Raw genomic sequence first — 21,588 nt, 5'->3', positions numbered from 1 at the left:
AATTCACATAATATCAATTTTAAGAATTCAAGATAAAAATGATTTTCACCCAAAAGTTGTCTATTAAGATAGAAAAATATTGCAAAAAAAGACCTAGCCACTAATCCCTAGTTTGGCCGCTGCAATTTGCGACTCCGACAGTATGCGTCGGCAGCGCTGCAGCCTTTTAGGTGTAAGCCGCGCTATCCTCTCTCTGAGAGAACATTGATCGTTTTTTCTAGCCATCCTAGGCGCCATATCTGTGCGTGTGTCTCCTTCTGGTATCAATCCAGATGAATGTTCTAGCCTGGAATTGTCGTGGAATAGGCAACGACTCCGCGGTGCAAGCTTTGAAGTAATTGATCACCCAACATCGTCCATCTTTTATTTTTTTGAGCGAGACAAAGGTCTCTGATCCGGGCTACATGAAAACTCTGAGACTGGAGCTCAGTTATCTCAACTGTGAAGCTGTTTTTAGCCGAGGTCATTCCAGTGGTCTGGCATTGTTTTGGAGTGATGGCATTGATGTTAGGTTTCTGTCAAAGTCGCATCATCACATTGATGTTGAAGTCTGGGAAAGAGATGGTTCTTGGATTGCTTGGAGACTATCGGGTTTCTATGGACACCCGACAACCAGTGAGCGTCACCGGACCTGGACGCTCCTTCGTGAGCTATCTGTGCAATCTGCGCTTCCATGGATTGTGGTGGGTGATTTTAATGAAGTTCTGCATGCGTAAGAGAAAGATGGGAGCTATGTACGCCGTGAAGGGCAGATGCAACAGTTTAGAGATGTTCTTGCCTTCTGTGATTTATTTGATCTGGGTTTCTCTGGCTCGGCCTTTACCTGGAGTAGGGCTGGCATTAGATGCCAGCTAGATAGGGCAGTGGAGATGGCGTCTTGGACAAATATATTCCCAGCTGCTTTTCCAGTCTAAAACCTATTCATGGGGACCATGTTCCCATCCTTTTAGGAGTGCGTCGGTCTCCCCTAGCCACTGTTCAGCGTCGGCGAAAGCGCTTCCGTTTTGAGAGCTTTTGGGTAAGGCATGACGCTTGTGCAAAGGTAGTGAAATATGGTTAGGTGTGTGAGCCACGGAACCAACCTATGTTACAAGTTTCTCAGAAGATTATGCATACGCATTTAGCCCTTAATGATTGGCAAAGGAATACTTTTGGATGTAGACGTAGGGAGATTGAGTTCTTGCGTGGCAGACTCCAGGTTCTTCTTGATTTACCTGCTTCATAATTTAACCAACAGGAGAGTCTGTCTTTGTCCTCAAAATTGGATGGTCTGCTTGCGCAGGAGCATGATTACTGGAAGCAAAGGGCAAAGATTACTTGGCTAGATGAAGGTGATCGTAATACTAAATTTTTCCACATGAAGGCATCCAATCGATGGGGAAAAAATCATTTGCTTGGGCTCTTTGATAACCAGGGGGTATGGTAGTCCACGGAGGGGGGTATAGAGGTTGTGGTTATGGATTATTTTGGTTCGATGTTCAGGGCAGGTGAGATTGATTTGTCTCATATGCAATCTGTAGTGGCACTGGTTCAGGTAAGGGTCACATCAGAAATGAACTCCATGCTTTGTGCTCCTTACACGACAACTGAAATTAGAGTGGCTCTTTTTCAGATGTATCCCACCAAGGCTCCTGGACCGGATGGGATGTCTCCTTTATTCTTTCAGAGATATTGTGATACTATTGGATCTGATGTTGTGTGTGCAGTTCAGAGTTTTCTCCATTCTGGTCAGTGACTTGCTTCGATTAATTACACACATATTTGTCTTATTCCAAAGGTTAAAAACCCTACTTGCTTGTCAGATTTGTGTCCCATCGCTCTATGTAATGTCATCTATAAGATTTGCTCTAAGGTGATCGCTAATAGATTGAAGGGTATCCTTTCCCAGATTATTTCTCCTTTTCAGACTGCTTTTATTCTTGGGCGTTTAATATTTGACAATACTCTTATTGCTAATGAGGTTTCTCATTTCATTCATAATAACTGTTCCAGTTTTGATGGAGTGATGTCTCTTAAGCTTGACATAAGTAAGGCTTATGATCGCATGGAGTGAGTTTTCTTGGAGGCAGTCTTATTTCGGTTGGGATTTGATGAGTCCTAGATACAAGTCATTATGCAGTGTGTGAAGTCTGTGCGTTATTCTTTTTTGATTAATGGGCAGCCTCGTGGCTACTTGGCACCTACCAGAGGTTTGAGGCAAGGTGACCCGTTATCACCATACCTATTCCTACTTTGTACTGAAGTGTTTTCAGGTCTATTGGAGCATAAGGCTACTCAGGGGTAACTTCAAAGGGTTCAGATTTGTTCAGGGGCTCCTACTATCCACCACCTTTTATTTGCAGATGATAGCCTTCTGTTTGGCAAGGCTAATTTAGAGGAATGTTCTCATATTCAGGATGTCTTGTTAGATTATGAGTTAGCTTCGGGCCAGAAATTAAGTTAATTTCTCTAAAAGCAGTATAATCTTTAGTAAGAAGGTGTGCCCTTCATTGCAGCAACTGATTGCAGGTTCACTTGGTGTGGTTATTGTGGACAAACATGACAATATCTAGGTCTACCTACTTATTTGGGGAGAAATAAAACTGAGTCTTTTGCTTACATACAGAAGCGTTTGAACAAGAAGCTTGAGGGTTGCCAAGGCAAACTTCTAAGCAGTGCAGGGAAGGATCTTCTTATAAGGGTAGTTGCTCAGTCCCTTCCTTCATATAATATGAGTTGCTTCTCAGAAGTGTGCTAAGTTCTGGTGGGGCAGTAAGGGTGAGAATCGGAAAACTCATTGGTTGTCTTGGGACCGATTATGCCAACCCAAAGAGGCTGGTGGAATGGGTTTTTGGGATATGCATGCACATAATTTGTCTCTTTTGTCAAAGCAGGGTTGGAGGTTAATTCGTAATCCGGGTTCTCTTTTGGCTCGATTATATCAAGCTATGTATTTCCCTAATGGTGACTTCTGGTCTAGTGAGCTTTCTTCATCACCTTCTGCATGCTGGAGGGGTATACATGCAGCAAAACATATTTTGAGGAGGGGTGTCCGCTTGCAGGTAGGGAATGGGCAGTCAGTAAGGATTTGGGAGGATCCATGGATTCCAAGACCCTATACTTTTCTTCCTATTATTCGTCGTGTGGATGGCCCAGAGAGGGTTGCAGATTTGTTACTTCCAGGTTTTACTTGGAATCAGGTTCTTATTAATCAGTATTTTGCACCTGAGGATGTGGATTTGATTCTTTCTATATCTCTTAGTCAGCGTGATGTATCCGATCGTCTTATTTGACATTATGATAAGAGGGGAAGATTCTCTACTAAAAGCGCTTATGCTCTGGCTTTTAGTGAGCTTCATGATAGTGGGGTAGCTACTTCTAATCTGGTTAATATTTCTTCTTTTTGGAAGCAGATTTGGTTGGCTCAAATTCCTGGTAAGGTTAAAGTTCATTGGTGGAAAGTTTGCTATTCTATCCTTCCTACAGCTGCTAAGCTACGCACTAGACGAGTCTTAGTCCAGGATGGTTGTTGGTTTTACAATGATCAGGATGAATCTATTAATCACATTATGAGGGATTGTCAGTTTGTAAAGGATCTGCTTTCTTTCTTCCCTGAGTTGCATGGTGTCCTACAGATTGATTGCAATGAAGGTACGTCAATTGTTACTTGATTGGCATCTTGCTTTGAAGTTCTCTCTAAAAAGAATATGACCCTTTTACTGTTTGTTGGATGGTTTGTATGGAAGGAGCGTAATTTGAGAGTGTGGTCAAATAAATTTGTTTCTTTGACCTACTTGCAGTTTCAGATCAGATCATCCTTTATGTTGTTTCAGTCTCATTTGGTTACTACTTAGAGTATTTCTGGGATGATTAGGCCAGGTTGGTCCCCGCTTTCTTCCAGCTAACTAAAGGCTAATTGTGATGGTGCTTTTGATTTGTTTTCTAAATCTGGTGGGATAGGAGTGGTTATACGTGATGCATTGGGTGACACTGTTGGCGGTGCATGCATCAAGGTTAATTTGGTTGCCTCTCCCGAAGCTATAGAAGCTATGGCTTGCAGGGCTGCTTGCTCCCTAGCAGTAAAGTATCATCTTTCTCCCATTATTTTTGAGACAGATTGTCAGCAATTAGTCTCTTCTGATGAGTCTAGGGGTGAAGAAACCTCACCATTGGGTCGTGTTATCAAGGATATCAACTCCTTTCTACAGGTGCTAGTTGGATCTTCTTTGAGGCATTTGTACCGTGAGGCCAATACAGCTGCCCACAACTTAACTAAACTTGCTCTACTTTCTTCTTTCAATTTATCTTGGAGTGGGCATGTCCCGCCAGTTATTAGAAGCTTTATTGCTTCCCATTGTACCCATTGATTGGTCAATATAATCAGTTCATTTTTCCCAAAAAAAAAATACAACAAATAAATATTTACTTAATGGATTGGGTGCCTTCTTTACCAAGAAAGACGGCCCCTTTTGGTGGAGGGACTGAGGCAATCTGCATGGGCTGTGTACAGTGGAGTGTTCTTGGCCCACTTCTATTACAACAGTTGCTGAATTGAGCTTAATCATTTATTTATGGGCTAAATACTGATTATTACCCTGTAGTTTGGATCTAAAATCAATTCAGCCCCTAAACTTCTAATTTCATCAAGAACACCCTGCACTTTCAATTTTGATCTAATAGGTCCAATTTGTTAATCTTCCGATAATTGAGTCATTTAACTTGTTGACGTGACTCATATATGACCTATGTTTTATGATGTGGTGTTGAGGTGGTCTGTATAGTCAATTTAGGAGTGAGTCCAACTATTAGAAATCAAATAAATAATTTTTAAACAAATAATCCAACTATAACTTGAACCCATAACAGAATATTAATGAATTTGACCTATTAGATCAAAATTGAAAGTACATGAGTATTTTTGATGAAATTAGAAGTTCAATGAGTGAATTGATTTTTGACCTAAACTACTGGGTAGTAACTAGTATTTAGCCATTTATTTATTTTTCTATTTTAGTGTTTGGTGACGGCATGCGCATTAAGTTTTCAAAGAAGACAGATGAAAATTAAGTTTGTATATTGAGAGAATTTCAACAACTATTAGTTTCAAAACCACTAATCAATTGACACATCTCCAAAAATATCCCAACACTGTAGAAGTCAATCAAAAATCTTCTTATTATAACTTATTCTAAATTTGCAAGTCAATTAAAAAGTTCCTTACATTTTATTCCAAATTGCGGAAGCATATTAAGCGGCAAACCAAGAACTACTTAGGCTAGTGAACTATTTTATCAGGCAAATCTATTGGCCATGATTTTTTCTCATCCGCAAACACTATTAACGAAATTTATCTTGATGCAAACTACCAACACGAAGACTCATGAGAAAAAAAAAACATTTGATATTTTGTTTCCTAGACATAGGGATACAGTAGTGACTTATGCGCCGTCGAGTTACGGGACGAGGTCGATTCCTATAGAGGCAAACAAAAAAAACATTTGATTTTTTGTTTCATCATAATATTCTTTTGATGTTGCTACTAAGACGATGTTGCTAAAATCTCTTCCTTTTTACTCTTCTTTTTCTTGTCTCTCTTGCGGTCTTGCCCAATTTGGTCATCCTCAAAAACAGGAAACCTGTCTTCATGACACTTTTGCCACATACAATGTGATGCTTCAATCCAACTCGGATAGACCAAGAACTTTCTCTCTTCCAGTGCCCAACGAGATTCCGGTGTTCCAGCATGAGCTGCAACCACATGTGTGACCGATGCGTCCATTTGTTCAACACAAGTAGCTCCCAACTGCTCTGCCATCTTCCACAACTGTAGCTTATCGGCCTGAAGAGGGTCGAAAGCAATTTTACACCCTCCCAAGACGGACCCCCGAAGAGTTTCTAACACCTTCCTCACATCTCTGTCGATAAGTTTGTCACATATTACTTCGTCATCAAAGAACCTATTGTGTATCTGCTTAAGACGTTGAAGAATAAGTGCAAGATAATACCCTTCATTAGTTTCCATCTCGCAACAAGATCTGAGCTCGCTTTCCTCTTCTTCACAGAAAAAATACTCTTGCATAGGCATTACATTATTTTGATTTTGCTCCCTCCATGCCTCTAGTTTATGATCAAGGATCAAAACAGCAGACTCTTGAGCAAGCAAAACATCGAGGCACTTGTTTTTCGGGTGGGTGCTGCAAAAATCGTCTCGCGAAAACACCCTAGAACCGAAGTACTCATTTCTTGGATCCAGTAGCCGAATAATTTCCCGCACAAGAGATAGAGGGGAATTTGAGTACACATTCATCTCAAACATGTCACTGGCTTCCTTGAGAAAGGTTTGAACAAAGGGCCTAAACTTGAGAAACATAGATTTCATCTTGGGAGGAACTGTCACAATGAGAATATCTTGCCGCAGAGGATCATCGGTGAATTGGGTATCTAAATATGCTTCGTCTTCCAGGGTCAGATCATCGATACCGGCGACTCTCAACAAGGTGTGATTGAGATTGAGTACCAACTGGAGTTTTCTGCGGTGGAGTATTTCGTGAGTGGCGACCTTGCGTAAAAGCTCAATTTCACCATCGTTATATTTGAAACTGAATGTCACAGCAAAGTTGGCACAATCATCACACAAACAAGAAGCACAAGTATCTTTGATCTCTATCTGATGCATGCTTGTTGTTCCCAGATGATGATCATTAATCTCTTCTTCTACCTTAGGCCTTTTTGTGGTCCTCTCCTCACAGATGGAGAATTCATCACCAGAGTTATTATGGATTGGAGGACAATCGGTCCCCAGACTCATGATGATTGATCAACAACTTGACTTTTAGAGTGTGTTTACCAACCACAAACGGGGTTAATTAGCTAGAGAGACTTGCAGATCGAGTGGTTGTTGATAGAAGATCTACGTACTCTTAATTATATGCCTTTTATATTAATCGAGTTTTGAGGTTCCAAAGAGTGAAATGAATAGTTTCCTTTTTGTGGTAGGAATTATTAATGATGATTCTGTTTCCTATTTATTGTTGGAATGAAATTTAATGTTATTAATAACTAGAAAAAAAAAATACAATGAGGATCATACCAGATGTAAATTTTTGTCCATTCCAATCTTGTAGTGTAAAAGGAAGCAAGCAACCATTCTCAAAAAAAAAAAAAAAGGAAAAAAAAGAGGAGGAAGCAAAGTAACCGAGGATTAACTCTTAAAAATCCCAACAAGAACTACAACACTGCATAATCCTGTGCTATTTCTCTGGCCTTCCAAGGGCAACTCCCTCATTTCCCCGCTGATTATCTATTCCAGAGTTCCAATATGAGCTGCAACTAAATTCGCCCTCCTCGGTGATAACAGTGCCCTTGTCTGCATGACTCTTTTTCCACAAATGGATTGATTTTTCAATCCAGCTAGGGTGTACCCAAGGAGCCGGTGACGTTCCAACATCATCAGCTGCTGCAGCCACCACCGATGATTCTGGATCCTCTAGTTTTTCAACATAAGAAGCTTCCGGTGACTGCTCTTCCATCTTCTCTGTCTTCTTCTTCTTCCGGTGATCACTCTTTTTCCACATACAGTTTGATAATGCCTTCTTCCTCAACAGAAGCTTATCGGTCTTAGAAATCATTTTGACACTTTTTAACTTCTTCCTCTTATCGATCTTGGAAATCCATTCGACACTTTTTAACACCATCCTCACATCTCTGTTGAAAACCTCATCACACATCACTTGATCATTAAAGAACATACTGTGTATTCGCCTAAGACGTCGAAGAACATTTGCAAGATAAATCCCCCCTTCATCATTTTTCAACTCACAAAGAGACTTGCGCCTGCTCTTCTGGCCACAACTTTGTTTAAAGAAAGGATACTTTTGCACTGGTACTGCTATGTTCTTTTGATTTTGCTCCGTCCATGCCTCGAGGTTATCCCCAAGGATCAAAACAGCAGACTCCTGGCCAAGCACAAGATCAAGATGCTTCTTTCCCATGTGGTTGCTCCAAAAATAATCCTCGCGCGAAATCACTCTTTGACCAAAGTAGTCATTCTTAGGATCCAGTAGCTCAACCATCTTCCTCACAAGAGATTGAGAAGCATCTTCGTAAACATACATTTCGAACATGTCACTTGCTTTGCTGAGAAAGGTTCTAACAAAGGGTCTCAACTTGATAATCATAGGGCTCATACTGTCATCAGGAGCTTGCACTTTGAAAACATCTTGCAGTGTTTGGGTATTGTTTAAATATTCTTCTTCTTCGGGAGTCAGATCACATAGTTTTGTGAGAGCCAGCAGGGTGTGATTTAGATCAAGTACTAGGTGGAGTTTTCTAAGGCGTAGCATATAGTTAGTGTTGACCTTACGTAAACGGTCAATGAATTCATCACTTAGGGTATTGGAGACCCCCTTGGGTATGAAACCAATACTCATAACAAAGTTGCCACAGTAATCACACAAAGAATTCATGAAGCAGCAACCTCACTGATGAAGAATTCATGACCAGAATTGTCATGTATTGGAGGACAGAGTGTCTCCAAACTCATCAACAACTTCTAGCCAACTACAAAAGAGAAAGGGGTTTGGATTCGTTGATAGAAAGATCATCTTACTCTTAACTTATGCCTTTATATAGATCGACCGTAAGATTCCAAAGGCTGAATTGAATAGTTTCCTATTTGTTTTTGGAAATCAAAGAATAGGACATGAATACTATCCCCTGTCCTAATAGGAAACTGACTTGTGTACTCAACTGTGTCACGTCAACGAACAGTTCAATGTTGCAAATCAGATGTCTACATAATTTTCCGCTTTTTAATCCTATGATATAGAGAACATGTCTTCAGGTTGCTTTTGCCACATAAAACTTGCAGCCTGAATCCACTGTGGATGGACCAGAAACTTGCCGTCTTTCACTGCCCATTGAGAATTTTCTGTTTCCGCATCTGTTTCGATCACATGTGTGACTGATGGATCCATTACTTCTGTGGAACAAACTGCTCCCAACTTCTCTGCCATGTTCCACAAATCAGCTTGGGCTGCTGATGCCAAAACACAGCCGAAGGCGATTTTACACCCTTTCAAGACTTGACTCCCAACACTTTTTAACACTTGCCTCACATCTCTATCAATTAGATTGTCCCGCGCAGCCACTTTATCATCGAAGAACATGCTGTGGATTCGTTTAAGAAGCTGAAGAATAGCTGCTAGATAAGCTCCTTGAGTCTGCTCATCACTTTCATCAGTCTTCAACTCCGAATGAGACATACAATACTTGAAGCCAAAAGAGTCATAACTGTTCCTAAAGAACAGATACCTCCGCATTAGTACCACATTGTCCTGATTCTGCTTTATCCACACTTGCTGTGTATCATCAAGCACCAAAACAGCACTCTCTTTAGCACACACAACATCCAAATTCTTTTCAAACTTCCTGGTGCTATCATCTCTCGATACAACTCTATCACCAAAGTACTCATTTCGAGGATCCAGCAGCTTAACCATCTGCTGCGCATATGGCCTTTCCCCCATTGTGTACACGGACATCTCAAACATCTCACTGGCCTCCTTCAAAAACGTCCCAACAAACGGCCTCAATTTGGTCACCAAATCCACAGGCGAATTTCGCACCACGAAAACATCTTCCAGAGAGTGATCTCCCTCTAACAAGTACCGTTCCTGCGGCGTCAAGTACCCCACCGCAGTAGTATTGAGCAATGTGTGATCCAGATCAAGCACCAAATGAAGTTTCTTGCGTCCTAGCAGCAACTCCCTAGTCTTTGAATTTCGTTTTCCTTGGTCAATTTCACGAATATTGTTAACCCGCAACTCCTCCAACTCGGATTTCTCATTCTCATTCTGATCCAACCTTTGCCCACAAATCAAACACATATCTTTGTAAGAACCAGCAAGATGTTCACACAAAGAACCATTCTTCTCTACTTCCAAGACTTCCGAGCTCGAAATTGAAGACGACCCATTACTATTCACCTCCACCTTACGACGCTTTGTGCTCTGCAAACTTGCCACGTCCTCGTCGGAATCGGAATCGAGTACTTCGTCGAGAAAGCCGGCGAAGTCATCGACGGGATCGCTGCTGGCGGATGAGTCGGGTATCGGAGAATCGACGGCTAGACTCATCGTGAAGAGGAATCTAGAGGAGATTTGAGGATTAAGTAACAGAGAAAGATTGAATCTTGTGGAATTTGAAATCGGCGATTTGGGGGTTTAGGGTTTGCTGAGCCAGAGAAACGTTGTAATTTTTTTGTTTTTTATGAGAATTCTTCGGTGTGTCGAATTATATAGGGAGGGAGAATTTCATATGTAGCGCAATTCCGAAATTACCCTTTGGAAACAGCTCGGCGAGGGAGAGGTCCAACGCTCAGCTGCAAAAGGCAGGCCCACATAGTCTAGCCCATTAAGTTACCATCATTAATTTTGGAATTTTTTTTAATTTTCTTTTGGAACACTTCATTAGTTTACTAGAAAAATAGGCCAAGTTGAATTAAGAATAACATATTGTTGGAAAGATAACTCACAATTGAGGCATTCTTTTAATTTAAATAAGTAAAGAGAAAATATATTGTGTCTCAATATAATATGCGATACTTATTTCGAATAAGTCAAAAATTCAAGTTAATAATGTTAGAAACCTGAAATGATTACTTAAAAGATGAATGTTCAAAGTAATGAGTTTTGTCGAAGCACAATCCAAAGCCAACCCCAAACAAGCAGATTGAGAATCACGCAATCAGACATTAATCAAACGAAAAAAATTAATCTAATTACCAAAAAAAAATTCTCTATCCCGTGAAATAACAATAGATAACACGTGTCATAAGTTGCTTGGATTTTTAACATGCCTCACTCTCATGAAAGTTGTGACAAAACAAACTCGGACGTTATCATTGATTTTGTCGCCCTAATTTTCTTTAAGTAGCTCTCCCCGTTCTTTTTTTGCCCAAGTTGGACATCTTCCTCATATCATGGTTACTGATTTAGTATAGAAGAGTTATTCTTTAGGTACTAGAGGGAAGAGGAGGAGCGAAAAAAGGAATGGGAAAGAAAAGATAGACGAAAGAGTACATTCGAAGAAATTAGGAAATTAATTCCGTTTGTAAAAATGGGTGGTATGGGAAGAATGAAGGAGAACGGGACCGACTGAACCGTGCGGAAGATGCAGTCTCTATAAACGATTTGCTTTGGTTCGATTCCCATTCCCATCTCCATCTCTATGTAATTTCTGTTGGTATGGCATGGAGCACATGTTAAATGAAGAATGCTGTAGTGTGCTGTAGATCAAGTACCGAGTGACGTTTTCTCTACTGTCATCCTCGGCGTTTTGAGTAATTTCTTGATAATGCTCGTGTATGTAAACGATTTCGCATTAGTAAGCTTCTTGATTTCCTTCTCTGTAATTGATATTTGCTTCTTTGAGTAGTTTTTCTCTATGCTAAAACAGTTTTAGGATCTATATAAAGCCAAGAATGGAAGCCTGAAAGACAATGCAGAAATAGCTGCTTCTCATATTGCTTTCTACAGTCACAAATTTCAACCGGAACAGAAATCCTAAGTTCATAAGGTGGAACGTCTCAGCACACTTTCAGTGATGTATTCTGCATATAGCTAGGTCTAAACACCAGAGGAGGATTTCTTTAATTTTTAGTTTTGGACCTGGTTGTGAGGGAAGATCGCATATCTACAATTGCTGATTTATCTGCTCCCAACTTGATTGCCTCTTTGCTTGCTCTAATGAACCTAGAAACAGCACCCTTTACATAGTCATGAGCTTCCTTCACAGTCATCTTCTTGCTCATTCCATCAGGGAAGCTGCTCAAGAAGTGATCTCCATTAAGCACTGCAGCTAACTGGACTACCTCACCCTGAAACTCGGATAAACCGCTGTCTTCCTTCGCCTCTGTGGTCCTCAAAGGCGTCACATCCGGCAACGTCACTGCAAGAATTCCAGAGTGTACATATGTAAGTTTCTTTCTCTTTTAATGTCTTGAGTTCTTGACATGTTATGTTAAGAGACGGTCAATCTAGCACCACGCGTTCAACCAACAGTTTGTCTAATCAAATGTCTAGAATGACAGTATGGCGATATAACATGTCAAACTATCTAGCAAGCGCTCGCGCATCTAACCAGTGTTCCATGAAGTACATTATAATTGGGAGTATAGATACGAACCTGGGCAGTCTGTCCTTGGAGAAGTTAATTGCCCAACAACTTGTTCAAATGTCCCAGCCCATGCATCCCTATGAGTCAAGAAATTCGAGGAGAGATTGAACATCTTCTTTATTGTGGCAGGTATTGAAGAATGCTCAAACTCAGAATTTGGCGTAGGTCCTTGTGGACCACTTATTACTGCAAAATCATCAAAAATAATAATAATAACTGATAACATCACTGCATTTAAAAATGGAAATGACACCAAAAAAAAAAAATTTAATAGCCTCTTCAATATGCAGCCAGTTCATCTATTTTCAATGACAGATGTATAATTGACCACAATAAATCCACAAGACCACAACCACAAGATTAAGAAAATCGATCAACTAATTCTATTCTAATCGATAAACTTCTAATGAAAATGAAATGAAGAGTATCTAGTAGTTACCGGTCCCTTTCTTGATCCATGGAGAGATCATAATCGTCGGCACGCGAACGCCGAGCCGATCAAACTTGAAGAAATAAGGAGCAGGGCCGCTATTCCCATCCGGATTAGGGACATTGACATAAGGAGTCTGGACATGATCATAAAACCCACCATGCTCATCATAAGTAATGACCAAAAGGGTCTCATTCCACTGAGGACTAGCCCTCAGTGTCTCATAGACCTCCTTCACCAGCTTCTGCCCATTGGCAACATCATGAGAAGGGTGATCATCGTTCGCCGGCATCCCTTTCAGATCGAAATAGCGAGGCTCGATCACCGTCAAGCTCGGTAGCTTGCCATCTCTAGCATGTTTCTTGAACTTCAAATCATACTGATGAAATTTCAATATGTATTTCAACTTCCTCATGTTTCTGTAAAACATGGTGGTGGGTATGTTCTGGAAGTAGACCCCAAAATCCATGCCATTCTCATGAACCGAGTCGAATATTGTTTTCTGCGGGTAGCCCCGAGCCAATTGCTTCTTCACATGGCTGGTGGAGCCGTGTGAAGTTGCAGAGTACACAAACAGCCTGTTAGGCTGTGTTGGGCCCGGAATTGCAGAGAACCACCTATCAAAAACCGCAAATTCACAGACTAAAGAAGCGTAAACCGGCACAGATTCCGGCCTAAACCCCTTCATGACAGTCTCGGATAGATTGGGAGACATAGAAAGTGCTTGCTCAACAAAACCTGACATTGAAGGATTAGGACTAGACCCAAATACCTGCTGCGTCACAGCCTCAAACGAATGACCCGGATCCGGATCCACAAACTCGGCATCGTCCGTGAAGCAGATGGACTTCGGGTCCGGGTTTTTGGTCGAAACAGGGTTACATTCTTGGCCTGTGACGCCATTGATGGCTGGGTTTATAGCTTTCTTCATCCACCCAAGCAAGTGATCAAAGGACCTGTTCTCCATGACCAGAACCACAATGGTCTTGATGGGTTGTTGTTGTTGTTGTTGCTGGGCCAGAGCCAAATGGGTTATTGGAGAAGTCCATGACAGTGTGAGAAGCAGCAAGAAGAATGAAGATGGCAAGAGTAAAGGTCTGGTCTTGGAGGCTCCCATTACTGAGAGAAGATTTAGGAAGATGAGTCTAGCTCTGTGGAGTATAAATAGCCTGTGCTAATATTTTTTCAAGTACAGAGAGATGGATTAATTTGGTTAAAAACAGGGGAGGGAAGCTTCTGGTTTTGTACTGGTGCAGTAGAAATGGGTCAGATACCGGGAGGACTGGAGGAGATTGGATTCTCTCTCTGTTAGGAAAGTAATTAATAAAGGAAAAGAGAGGGAACAATTATTATTTTGCTGGCCGCATAATCTCATGTTGATGTTGAAAAATTAGTTAGGTTGTTTCTCTTAATCATGATTTTGAAGATGGTAAGTAATTTAGGGTCGTGGTCCATTTCTTTTGCGGATTCTGTTGATTCGTGAAAGGGAGGTGCGAGAAGTTGAGAGGACGTGTGGTGTAGTAGAAGAAGAAGGAGAAGCAAAATGTCAGAGGGCTTTGACTGACAAATGTCGTTAGAGTAATACGGATATGTCATAACCGTCCAAAACAACAAATCCATGAGGAATTCACACGTCATTTATTGACTGAAGTTACCATGATGTTTGTGTTACCAACTTACCATATACTTTGGTCATTGACATGTTTTTTTTTTTCGGAAAGGGAAAATATCACAAATGGTGTATGAACTTTAAGTCATTCTACATTTTGGTGTACCAACTTTCAAAACTATTAGAATGGTGTATCAAGTTTGCTCCAATCTTTCATTTTGGTGTACGCCGTTAAATTTTCCGTTATCTTTACAAAAAAAAAAAAAAAAACTGACAAAGCTAAAGGAAAGATAACGGAATTTTTTTTTTTTTTTGCAAAGATAACGGAAAATTTAACGGCGTACACCAAAATGAAAGATTGGAGCAAACTTGATACACCATTCTGATAGTTTTGAAAGTTGGTACACCAAAATGTAGAATGGCCTAAAGTTCATACACCATTTGTGAAGATATCCCTTTCGGAAAATTACTCTCGTCATTAGTTGACGAGATTATATTTGTTTTTGAATTAGGACATATTAGGATATATGAGAGCATAGATACGTGCATTCCATTTTCATCCTTCAATGAGTTCAATCATGTACTTAGATATTCTGGTGGTGAGCATATATACATGCATTTCATTTTCATCCTTCAATCATGTACTTGAATATTCTGGTGGTGACTGAATGTCATGACTTAATTATTAAAGTGATCAAGTGAAATTTAAAAATTTAAGTAAGACAATGAATTAAATATCTCAATAATTCTATACAGTAATTTATTTAGCTGAAACTATTCGTGAAATTGTCAGATTTCATGACATTAGTGAAATTTGATTAGTAGGACGATCGTTAGATGAACTTAAAAGACATTAATCAGGTAAAACTTTATCAATTATACGAGCTTAAATTTTATTTGTTACATGAGCTGTGAGTCTAATTTATGTGACTGATATTTATATCTTTTTCTTTCTACTGTATACCAATTACGACATACTAAAACGTGTCAACACCTCATTAGAAAAAGCCATCACGTCGCAACCCAAATTTATAAGTGAACTAAACTTTCAAGGTTTGTAGTCTTTTTTTTTTTCGATGAGAAAAGAAACAAACAGCTACAGGGAAACACCCTTTTTTTACACCAATGCAAGACAAGTTTCGTGTCTTATCGTAATGATGCACTGCACTTTTTCGTTCTTTTGTCAAAGAAACACTTTGGCACTGTAGAATTTTCTTTTTGCTTTTGTCAAAGAAACACTTTACACTTTAGAGGTGAAAGACATAAGTTATAACTATTGTCTATTGGGTTAGAAAAGATGAGAAAAAAGAGAAATTTGGACACAGAATGGTGGAATCTGGGACACTGTTTCAGTGGGCTAGTGCATGTCATTATTCCACTATGACATGTCTAATGCCAAACATGTGAAACACAGCATGCTTGCAAATTTGCAAATCCTGCAACTTGTAACATTTTCAAGTTCTTGAGAGAGATTTCGTGACAAAAGACACTAGGACTCTTTTTGTTCTTGCTCCTTTTTCTCAGATATAGTTCTATATAAAATGTAAGCATTACATGTGATTGTGTGAATGTGAGACATATTGAAAATTTGATTCTGGGGACATGTTAACCTCTTTAATTTTTTGGGTACAAATCACGGGTTTCATTGTTTAAAAATTGGCCATGCTTAAAGGGGATCATGATCTGGACCATTGGGAAGACAAAAACAAAATAAGAGTATGATGAATTCTGAATAAAAAGAAAAATATGTACTCTGTGTTGAACTTAAGGATTAAGGTATACACAAAGTCAGAGTTTTCCACCGTGGGAAATTTCCTTCTCTACTAGTACTAGTATCCCCAAGTTTCAAAAAGAATAGAACATTTTGGACCAGGTGAACCGACAAACAAGTTTTTTAATTAGGACTGTCAAAAGAAGAGAGGAGAGTTTAAGAAACTAGCTTGGAATCACTGATTCACTATAATATTCTATTTTGGTATGCCCATATAGAAGAACATGAGTTTCCAATTTTGAGTTCCCATTTGTGCTGGAATGTAATAATACCAATGAAGTGTTTCATATCTTATGCAACACATCCGACTCATGCTAAAAATCTCTCACAATTTTTATGTAAAATGTTCAATATATCCAATGCTACACTCCTGTTAGAATACGATCGGTAAGTCGTTCTTCACACGTAGAATGGAAGAAGGGAAGAGACTTCATATATCAAGATCAGTACCATAACCCAATGGATGAATTTTGAACATGGCAAGTAAACATGGTAAGTTTCTTTATTTTTTTGAATGAATTAAATTCATATATTTAAGAATCGCCATAATCAAACTGTAAAGCATTCTCCACAGACAAAGAAGCTTAATAATAAAAATAAAGACTGAGACTGCAACTTGCTAGCCTATTGAGCCAATGAATGAGCTACCATATTAGCAGATCTTCTCACATGGTAAGTATCTTACTAAAACACTAATAAGTTATTTTCTAATTTATTTATTTATTTATTTATTTTTTCAATGAAGAACATTGATCAAATGACACCGCACAGTTTATAACTAAAAATTCAAATTCCCTGAATTCAAGAACTTGTACATTTCAGGTTGCACCACTCTGTCTCAGTTCTTACACCAGTTCATGAGGCTGCATCAGAAAAAAGTCACACAAGTAATTAAGAAAATAATCAGCACAAGGATTAATTTTTCACTTGTTATGTGTGTATGGATTGTATAAAAAGCATGTATGAAAGCACAAGTTCTGCCCTCCCGGCCAATTCCAATGTGGTTTCAAGGAGTGACAGTTCTGCTGCTCTAGGACAATCAGTCTTAGGCTGCAATACAAAAATGGTATCAGTTATTGCCGGCTCTCTTCAAGTATGCCAAAACGCCAAAGCCAGCAGCAATTGCAGCCCCAGCTGCCACGGCACTGTATGCTGACGCCCAAGCAGAATCTGCATAAGCATAATCCATGGTTCCACCAGCTGTAGCCCTTCGACGACGACCAGGTGTTTTTGAGAAATCTAAATGCAATCTCAAGCCCTGCAGGAGTCGTTCATTTTTGTTGTCAAACAACTCCATTGAGTTCAACATAAAGTACAGGAAAATCATAACAGAAATTATGTCCAATGGCTCCATGCTCAGAACAGTTACGACACCATGTTTTCTATTTAAGTATCGAATGACAGTAGGCACATCAATCATACCTTCCAACCAACTTGCCTGGCATGGTCCACGGCTGCAGCGAGATCACTATCAGATGCCAATATTACTTTATCACGATCTTCGTCTTCATACTACAGAACGTGCCACCCCATAATCAAAGATTAGGATGAGAAAGTTCTCTAGAATATGACTCAAACGTATATAAAACAACATGTCCAGTGGTGATCAGAGAAATACCAATATCTGAGGAAGGTTGTGGCGGTCAATGTCATCTCCCATTCTATGAATAATGGAAGTTATAAGATCAGTCAAACTCTGAATATCTGAAGAGGAAGAAAAGACAGAGAAAACCCAGTCAGAAGCTAATGGTTGCTGATTTATGATTGTAGCATGTAATATAGACCTGGATTAGATGTTTCAAAATTACTACATGCCAATTTAGGATATGAACACACATATATACTCCTTTCATTGGCTGCTGGAAACAAAGGAACGTACTGCAAGTAAATCTGTGCATTCGGCCTTTCTTATCCTGAATCTTGAAAGCAAAAGTATTTGGAAAAATTGGTGATGGAAAGGGATGTGACCCCCTAGTCTCTGCTCCCTCAGAAGCCAGTCTTAAAGAATTTTCACTGCAATGACAATGAAAATGCTTAAGCACATAGAAAAGGAAAAACTAAGTTAAAATTTCAAGGTAACATCGATGCATATACAGATAAACAAATCTATACCTTCGACATTCCTCATCTTCATCATTTGGACTTAAGGCCATGGCAGAATCCCAAAACTTCTGCATCATAGTACTTGCGGTCTCATTAAACACTCCAGCACTATTTCCAACCTGTTTAGAAAGAAAATGATGTCACCATTTTCTATTTCACTGTTACTAAATTGCAATAATCAACACTAGGCAGGGACTCAACTTACAGTGGCCACAGCAGCATGAGTGATATGAATTACATCAACAACAGCAACTATACCTCCATCTGTATTCATTGATCCATAATTAGCAGAAATTCAAGTCTTCTATTACTTTCAAAATGTAAGAAAACAACAGGAGAAACTACTCTTATTGAGTCATCATCTTACCTCTGTCTACTACAGGCAGGTGCAAAAATTTTCCATCATGCATAGTGTGCAGTGCATCAACAATTGGTGTATCAACCGAGGCACATTCTGGATTTGGAGTCATGACCTATTAAGCAAACCAAAAGTATGATGCTCCGCAGTTTGAATTATTTTCGTCTACTTATACAAGCATAAAGTGAAGTGCTCTGTGGCATCAGCAGATATTAAAACTTCTAAGTTTTAACAGATAAAAGGACTGAGGGATTAGTCTACAGTTTTCATCAGGACACCCCATATAACACAATTTCAAATTGCTAGCCACGTACCTTCTCTACAAGGGTGGTCTTTGGAGGAAGATTTTGTGATACGACCCGCATCAAAATATCCTTAGAACTGACAAGAGTCAAAACTACATATTACCATTCATTTCTATCCACAAAACAACATGATTACAATAATGAAAATGGATAGAATCGAGCAATTCATAAATTCTGTTGCAACGTCCTTTAAAATATGAAATAAAACACACACACACACACAAAGACTCACGTAAGAATTCCTCGTGGCTTGTTATCAACTGTCACAACTGCAGAACTAATTCGCATCTCCTGCATCTTCTTTGCTGTTGCCAAAACTGTATCTGTTGGCGAAACTGTCAAGACCCTGAAAGACAAATCTATCCATTAAATGAAAACCTGTAAAAACTTAATAACAGTGTGGCTCATATAACACACATAATAATATTACCTACTTTGTATTCTCCGGAATGATTGTAGACAAAGATGGCCTAAACAACTTTTCACGAAGTGTTTCAACAAATGTATTGGAACCTGCATCTTAAATAAAAGTATAATAAAATTTTAATTTGTTTATTTCAGGAAACTCAACCATAAAAGAAAGATATTCAAACAAAGAAAATGCATAAATATTAAATAACATAATTTACAATAAAAATGATAATACTCTACTCTCCACCAACCAGAATTAGAGCTGCCCCAATGTTTTTCAACACCTTCCACAGCAGCAGCAATAGCCTTTCCCTTTTCAGCTGCCCTTTCCATTCGAGCAATAGCATCATACAAACACTTTGCTATATCTAGCAAAGCAATTACCTCTCCATTCTCCACCACAGGCAAATGTCTGAATTTTCCTGTAAATGCATAAATCAGCATCATATACAAACAGCAAACACAAGCAGATAGTGGTATGCCAATAAATAATATATAGCCCCCCCCCAATTACCAACCTTGAACCATCTTCTGAAGGGCTTCGACTGCAAGAGTGTCAGAAAGTACAAATATTGGGTTCCTCGTCATAACTTTAGAAACAAGTGTTTCCTCAAGATTAAGCTCGCGTGCAATAACTCTCGTTGCTATATCCTTCAACACAGAAAGTAGTGACATAGAAAACATTACGGCCAATAAAACCCATGAAGACAAGTGCTTTAAACTACATCAACTTGTCAAATATCACAGTGAATTCAAAGTCATACCTTGTCGGTAAGTATTCCACAAAGCAATGCATTAGAGTCGGTTAACAACAACGCATCAACTCTACGAGCAGCCATCCGACGACAAGCTTCTTGAATACTAGTACTTTCAGGTACCGTTAGAGCCTTTGATAGCCGCAAACGTTTTACCGTGCGCTCTCCGGTTAACCCCCTGCCACCAAACCCAAGCAAGAGAAAACCGGTGTTTGTTACTTAGATTCCGAGACACAATCTTTAAATCGAGTGTCCCTAACAGTTATGTGGCGACTACAATAGTGTGAATAATAGCTTTATCTAACTACCAAGTGCCAACCAACTTCTCTAACTAAGAAATGTCCACCCTACAACGCCACACCAATAAAACCTAATTCATCTCAATGCCTATCAATACTGAATTTCAACCAATTGCAACGTATTCATCACCTAGCTCACATTACATTCCAAACAACAATGTGAAACAACGATTGGATATGAATATATGAATGAATATAACGATAAATTGCAGGCATACACTGGAGGACGAGACGCCGAAAGCGATTTTCTGCCGGCATCATGGCCTCCACCTCCATGATGACTCTCAGAGGATTTCTTCTTCTCCTGCAACGATGCGTTCGTCATAGACAGACTTCTCCTCGAAGAACCGCCTTGACTAGCCATCGCCGCCGTTAATCACACAACTCTTTACTACAAAACTGCACCAAAAATTCAATCCACTCGGTTCATCAAAATTCCCAAACGCTACACAATCACAATTCAAATCAAATTTCACTTCCAAATCGAAACCTTACCGGACGAAACGAAAACCTCAGAGCAGCTGAATCTCTCGCCCATGCAAGAAGCTCTTTGTAGAGAATTGGATTCGGCGGTGCGGACCGGATTGCAGGAGACTCGCCGTCGGGCACACCTGGTTTCTCTCCGGAGTAATACTCCGACCGGCGAGAGAGAGAGAGAGAGAGAATGGGGGAAAGGAAACCTCGAGAATCAAGCCGTGAGAGTTACCTTCTCTCTCAAAAAAAATGGGACGATGAGAAAGTGGACCAATGATAGCCCTGCACGTCAACGCTTTCCTAACTGAAATACCTCCCATTTTTACTGGCGCTTTTTTTTTGAGGCCTACGAATTTTATTTTATTTTATTTTTTGTGTAATTGATAATGGAGTTACGGTTTTAGCCTTGTGAGTAAGCATCGGAATGAGTATTGTGTGGTCATTTCCAGAGAAATCAATGTCCGCATGGGCAAAAGTCAGAACCCTAATTTTAAATCATAATTCTGGTTTGTACTTGCATTAATCGATGGATCCTATTTTTTCGTATCTGTCATTTTCTTACCATAATTTAAAATTTTTTTGCATTATTATTTGTAAACTAATACAAAGACTTTCTATTTTAAATATGTTATTTAAAACATTTGACTTACAAATGAGAGACTTATGTCACTAAATTAAATAATTGTAGAGATACGTATTTTTTTCCGTTTATTTATTCATTATCATTAGTTGTGTTAGTAGACTCGACTTTAACACCACCTAATTGTTAATATCATAATATTTAGTATTGTAAATAAAAAACTAAACAACCCCTTTTTATCTTCTTCTTCTTTTCGGGGCAAAAAGCCATAATGCTTCCTTAGCATAAAAAGTAAGATATGATCATCGATGCTGAATTCTTGTAGTAGGCATCTCAA

The 21,588-nt window shown here is 39.3% G+C and overlaps 5 protein-coding genes across 9 annotated transcripts; all 5 read right to left on the bottom strand.

Moving 5' to 3' along the window:
• Window positions 1–5,518: 5,518 nt before the first annotated feature.
• LOC112177349 (RNA polymerase II C-terminal domain phosphatase-like 4) lies at window positions 5,519–6,787 on the bottom strand. The gene has a single exon (XM_024315646.1). It carries the CDS (start codon window positions 6,785–6,787, stop codon window positions 5,519–5,521), a length of 1,269 nt encoding a protein of 422 aa, XP_024171414.1.
• A 303-nt stretch (window positions 6,788–7,090) lies between these two features.
• On the bottom strand, window positions 7,091–8,462 carry LOC112179505 (RNA polymerase II C-terminal domain phosphatase-like 4). Its single transcript, XM_024317931.2, has one exon. The coding sequence runs from the start codon at window positions 8,442–8,444 to the stop codon at window positions 7,230–7,232; it is 1,215 nt and encodes a 404-aa protein (XP_024173699.1). The 5' UTR covers window positions 8,445–8,462; the 3' UTR covers window positions 7,091–7,229.
• A 333-nt stretch (window positions 8,463–8,795) lies between these two features.
• On the bottom strand, window positions 8,796–10,115 carry LOC112177348 (RNA polymerase II C-terminal domain phosphatase-like 4). The gene has a single exon (XM_024315645.1). The coding sequence runs from the start codon at window positions 10,113–10,115 to the stop codon at window positions 8,796–8,798; it is 1,320 nt and encodes a 439-aa protein (XP_024171413.1).
• A 1,355-nt stretch (window positions 10,116–11,470) lies between these two features.
• LOC112179764 (non-specific phospholipase C6) lies at window positions 11,471–13,906 on the bottom strand. Its single transcript, XM_024318242.2, has 3 exons — window positions 12,596–13,906; window positions 12,166–12,342; window positions 11,471–11,928 (listed from the first exon to the last, which is right to left on the bottom strand). Exons 1-3 carry the CDS (start codon window positions 13,701–13,703, stop codon window positions 11,630–11,632), a joined length of 1,584 nt encoding a protein of 527 aa, XP_024174010.1. The 5' UTR covers window positions 13,704–13,906; the 3' UTR covers window positions 11,471–11,629.
• Window positions 13,907–16,715: 2,809 nt separating this feature from the next.
• Window positions 16,716–20,945, bottom strand: LOC112179488 (CBS domain-containing protein CBSCBSPB1). 5 transcript variants are annotated; one of them, XM_024317907.2, is made up of 15 exons: window positions 20,693–20,943; window positions 20,416–20,596; window positions 19,908–20,076; window positions 19,662–19,794; window positions 19,395–19,565; window positions 19,167–19,245; window positions 18,965–19,078; window positions 18,742–18,808; window positions 18,437–18,542; window positions 18,275–18,333; window positions 18,079–18,188; window positions 17,846–17,979; window positions 17,585–17,670; window positions 17,389–17,478; window positions 16,716–17,224 (listed from the first exon to the last, which is right to left on the bottom strand). In XM_024317907.2, exons 2-15 carry the CDS (start codon window positions 20,559–20,561, stop codon window positions 17,036–17,038), a joined length of 1,653 nt encoding a protein of 550 aa, XP_024173675.1. In that variant the 5' UTR covers window positions 20,562–20,596; window positions 20,693–20,943; the 3' UTR covers window positions 16,716–17,035. The 5 variants fall into 5 exon arrangements, 3 of the variants coding, with proteins under 3 accessions (XP_024173675.1, XP_024173674.1, XP_040367669.1); XM_024317906.2 differs by having other exon boundaries at window positions 19,167–19,251; window positions 20,693–20,942; XR_005803714.1 differs by lacking the exon at window positions 16,716–17,224 and having other exon boundaries at window positions 17,778–17,979; window positions 19,167–19,251; window positions 20,693–20,945.
• Between the last annotated feature and the right edge of the window lie 643 nt (window positions 20,946–21,588).

This window comes from Rosa chinensis, chromosome 7, assembly GCF_002994745.2.
Source record: "Rosa chinensis cultivar Old Blush chromosome 7, RchiOBHm-V2, whole genome shotgun sequence".
NCBI lineage: Eukaryota > Viridiplantae > Streptophyta > Magnoliopsida > Rosales > Rosaceae > Rosa > Rosa chinensis.
This window is presented reverse-complemented; position numbering and strand designations above follow the sequence as displayed.

What these genes read in the sequence shown, in the direction of transcription:
- LOC112177349 (XM_024315646.1), bottom strand. Translation starts at nt 6,787, where the DNA reads ATGAGTCTGGGGACCGATTGTCCTCCAATCCATAATAACTCTGGTGAT.
- LOC112177348 (XM_024315645.1), bottom strand. Translation starts at nt 10,115, where the DNA reads ATGAGTCTAGCCGTCGATTCTCCGATACCCGACTCATCCGCCAGCAGC.
- LOC112179488 (XM_024317906.2), bottom strand. Translation starts at nt 20,561, where the DNA reads ATGGCTAGTCAAGGCGGTTCTTCGAGGAGAAGTCTGTCTATGACGAAC. An exon ending in CCTTCAGAAGATGGTTCAAG is followed by an intron (nt 19,566 to 19,661) that starts GTTGGTAATTGG and finishes ATGCATTTACAG; the next exon opens with GAAAATTCAGACATTTGCCT. An exon ending in AGACCACCCTTGTAGAGAAG is followed by an intron (nt 18,543 to 18,741) that starts GTACGTGGCTAG and finishes TTTGCTTAATAG; the next exon opens with GTCATGACTCCAAATCCAGA.
- LOC112179764 (XM_024318242.2), bottom strand. Translation starts at nt 13,703, where the DNA reads ATGGGAGCCTCCAAGACCAGACCTTTACTCTTGCCATCTTCATTCTTC. An exon ending in ATGGATCAAGAAAGGGACCG is followed by an intron (nt 12,343 to 12,595) that starts GTAACTACTAGA and finishes ATGATTTTGCAG; the next exon opens with TAATAAGTGGTCCACAAGGA. An exon ending in TCCAAGGACAGACTGCCCAG is followed by an intron (nt 11,929 to 12,165) that starts GTTCGTATCTAT and finishes GAATTCTTGCAG; the next exon opens with TGACGTTGCCGGATGTGACG.
- LOC112179505 (XM_024317931.2), bottom strand. Translation starts at nt 8,444, where the DNA reads ATGAATTCTTTGTGTGATTACTGTGGCAACTTTGTTATGAGTATTGGT.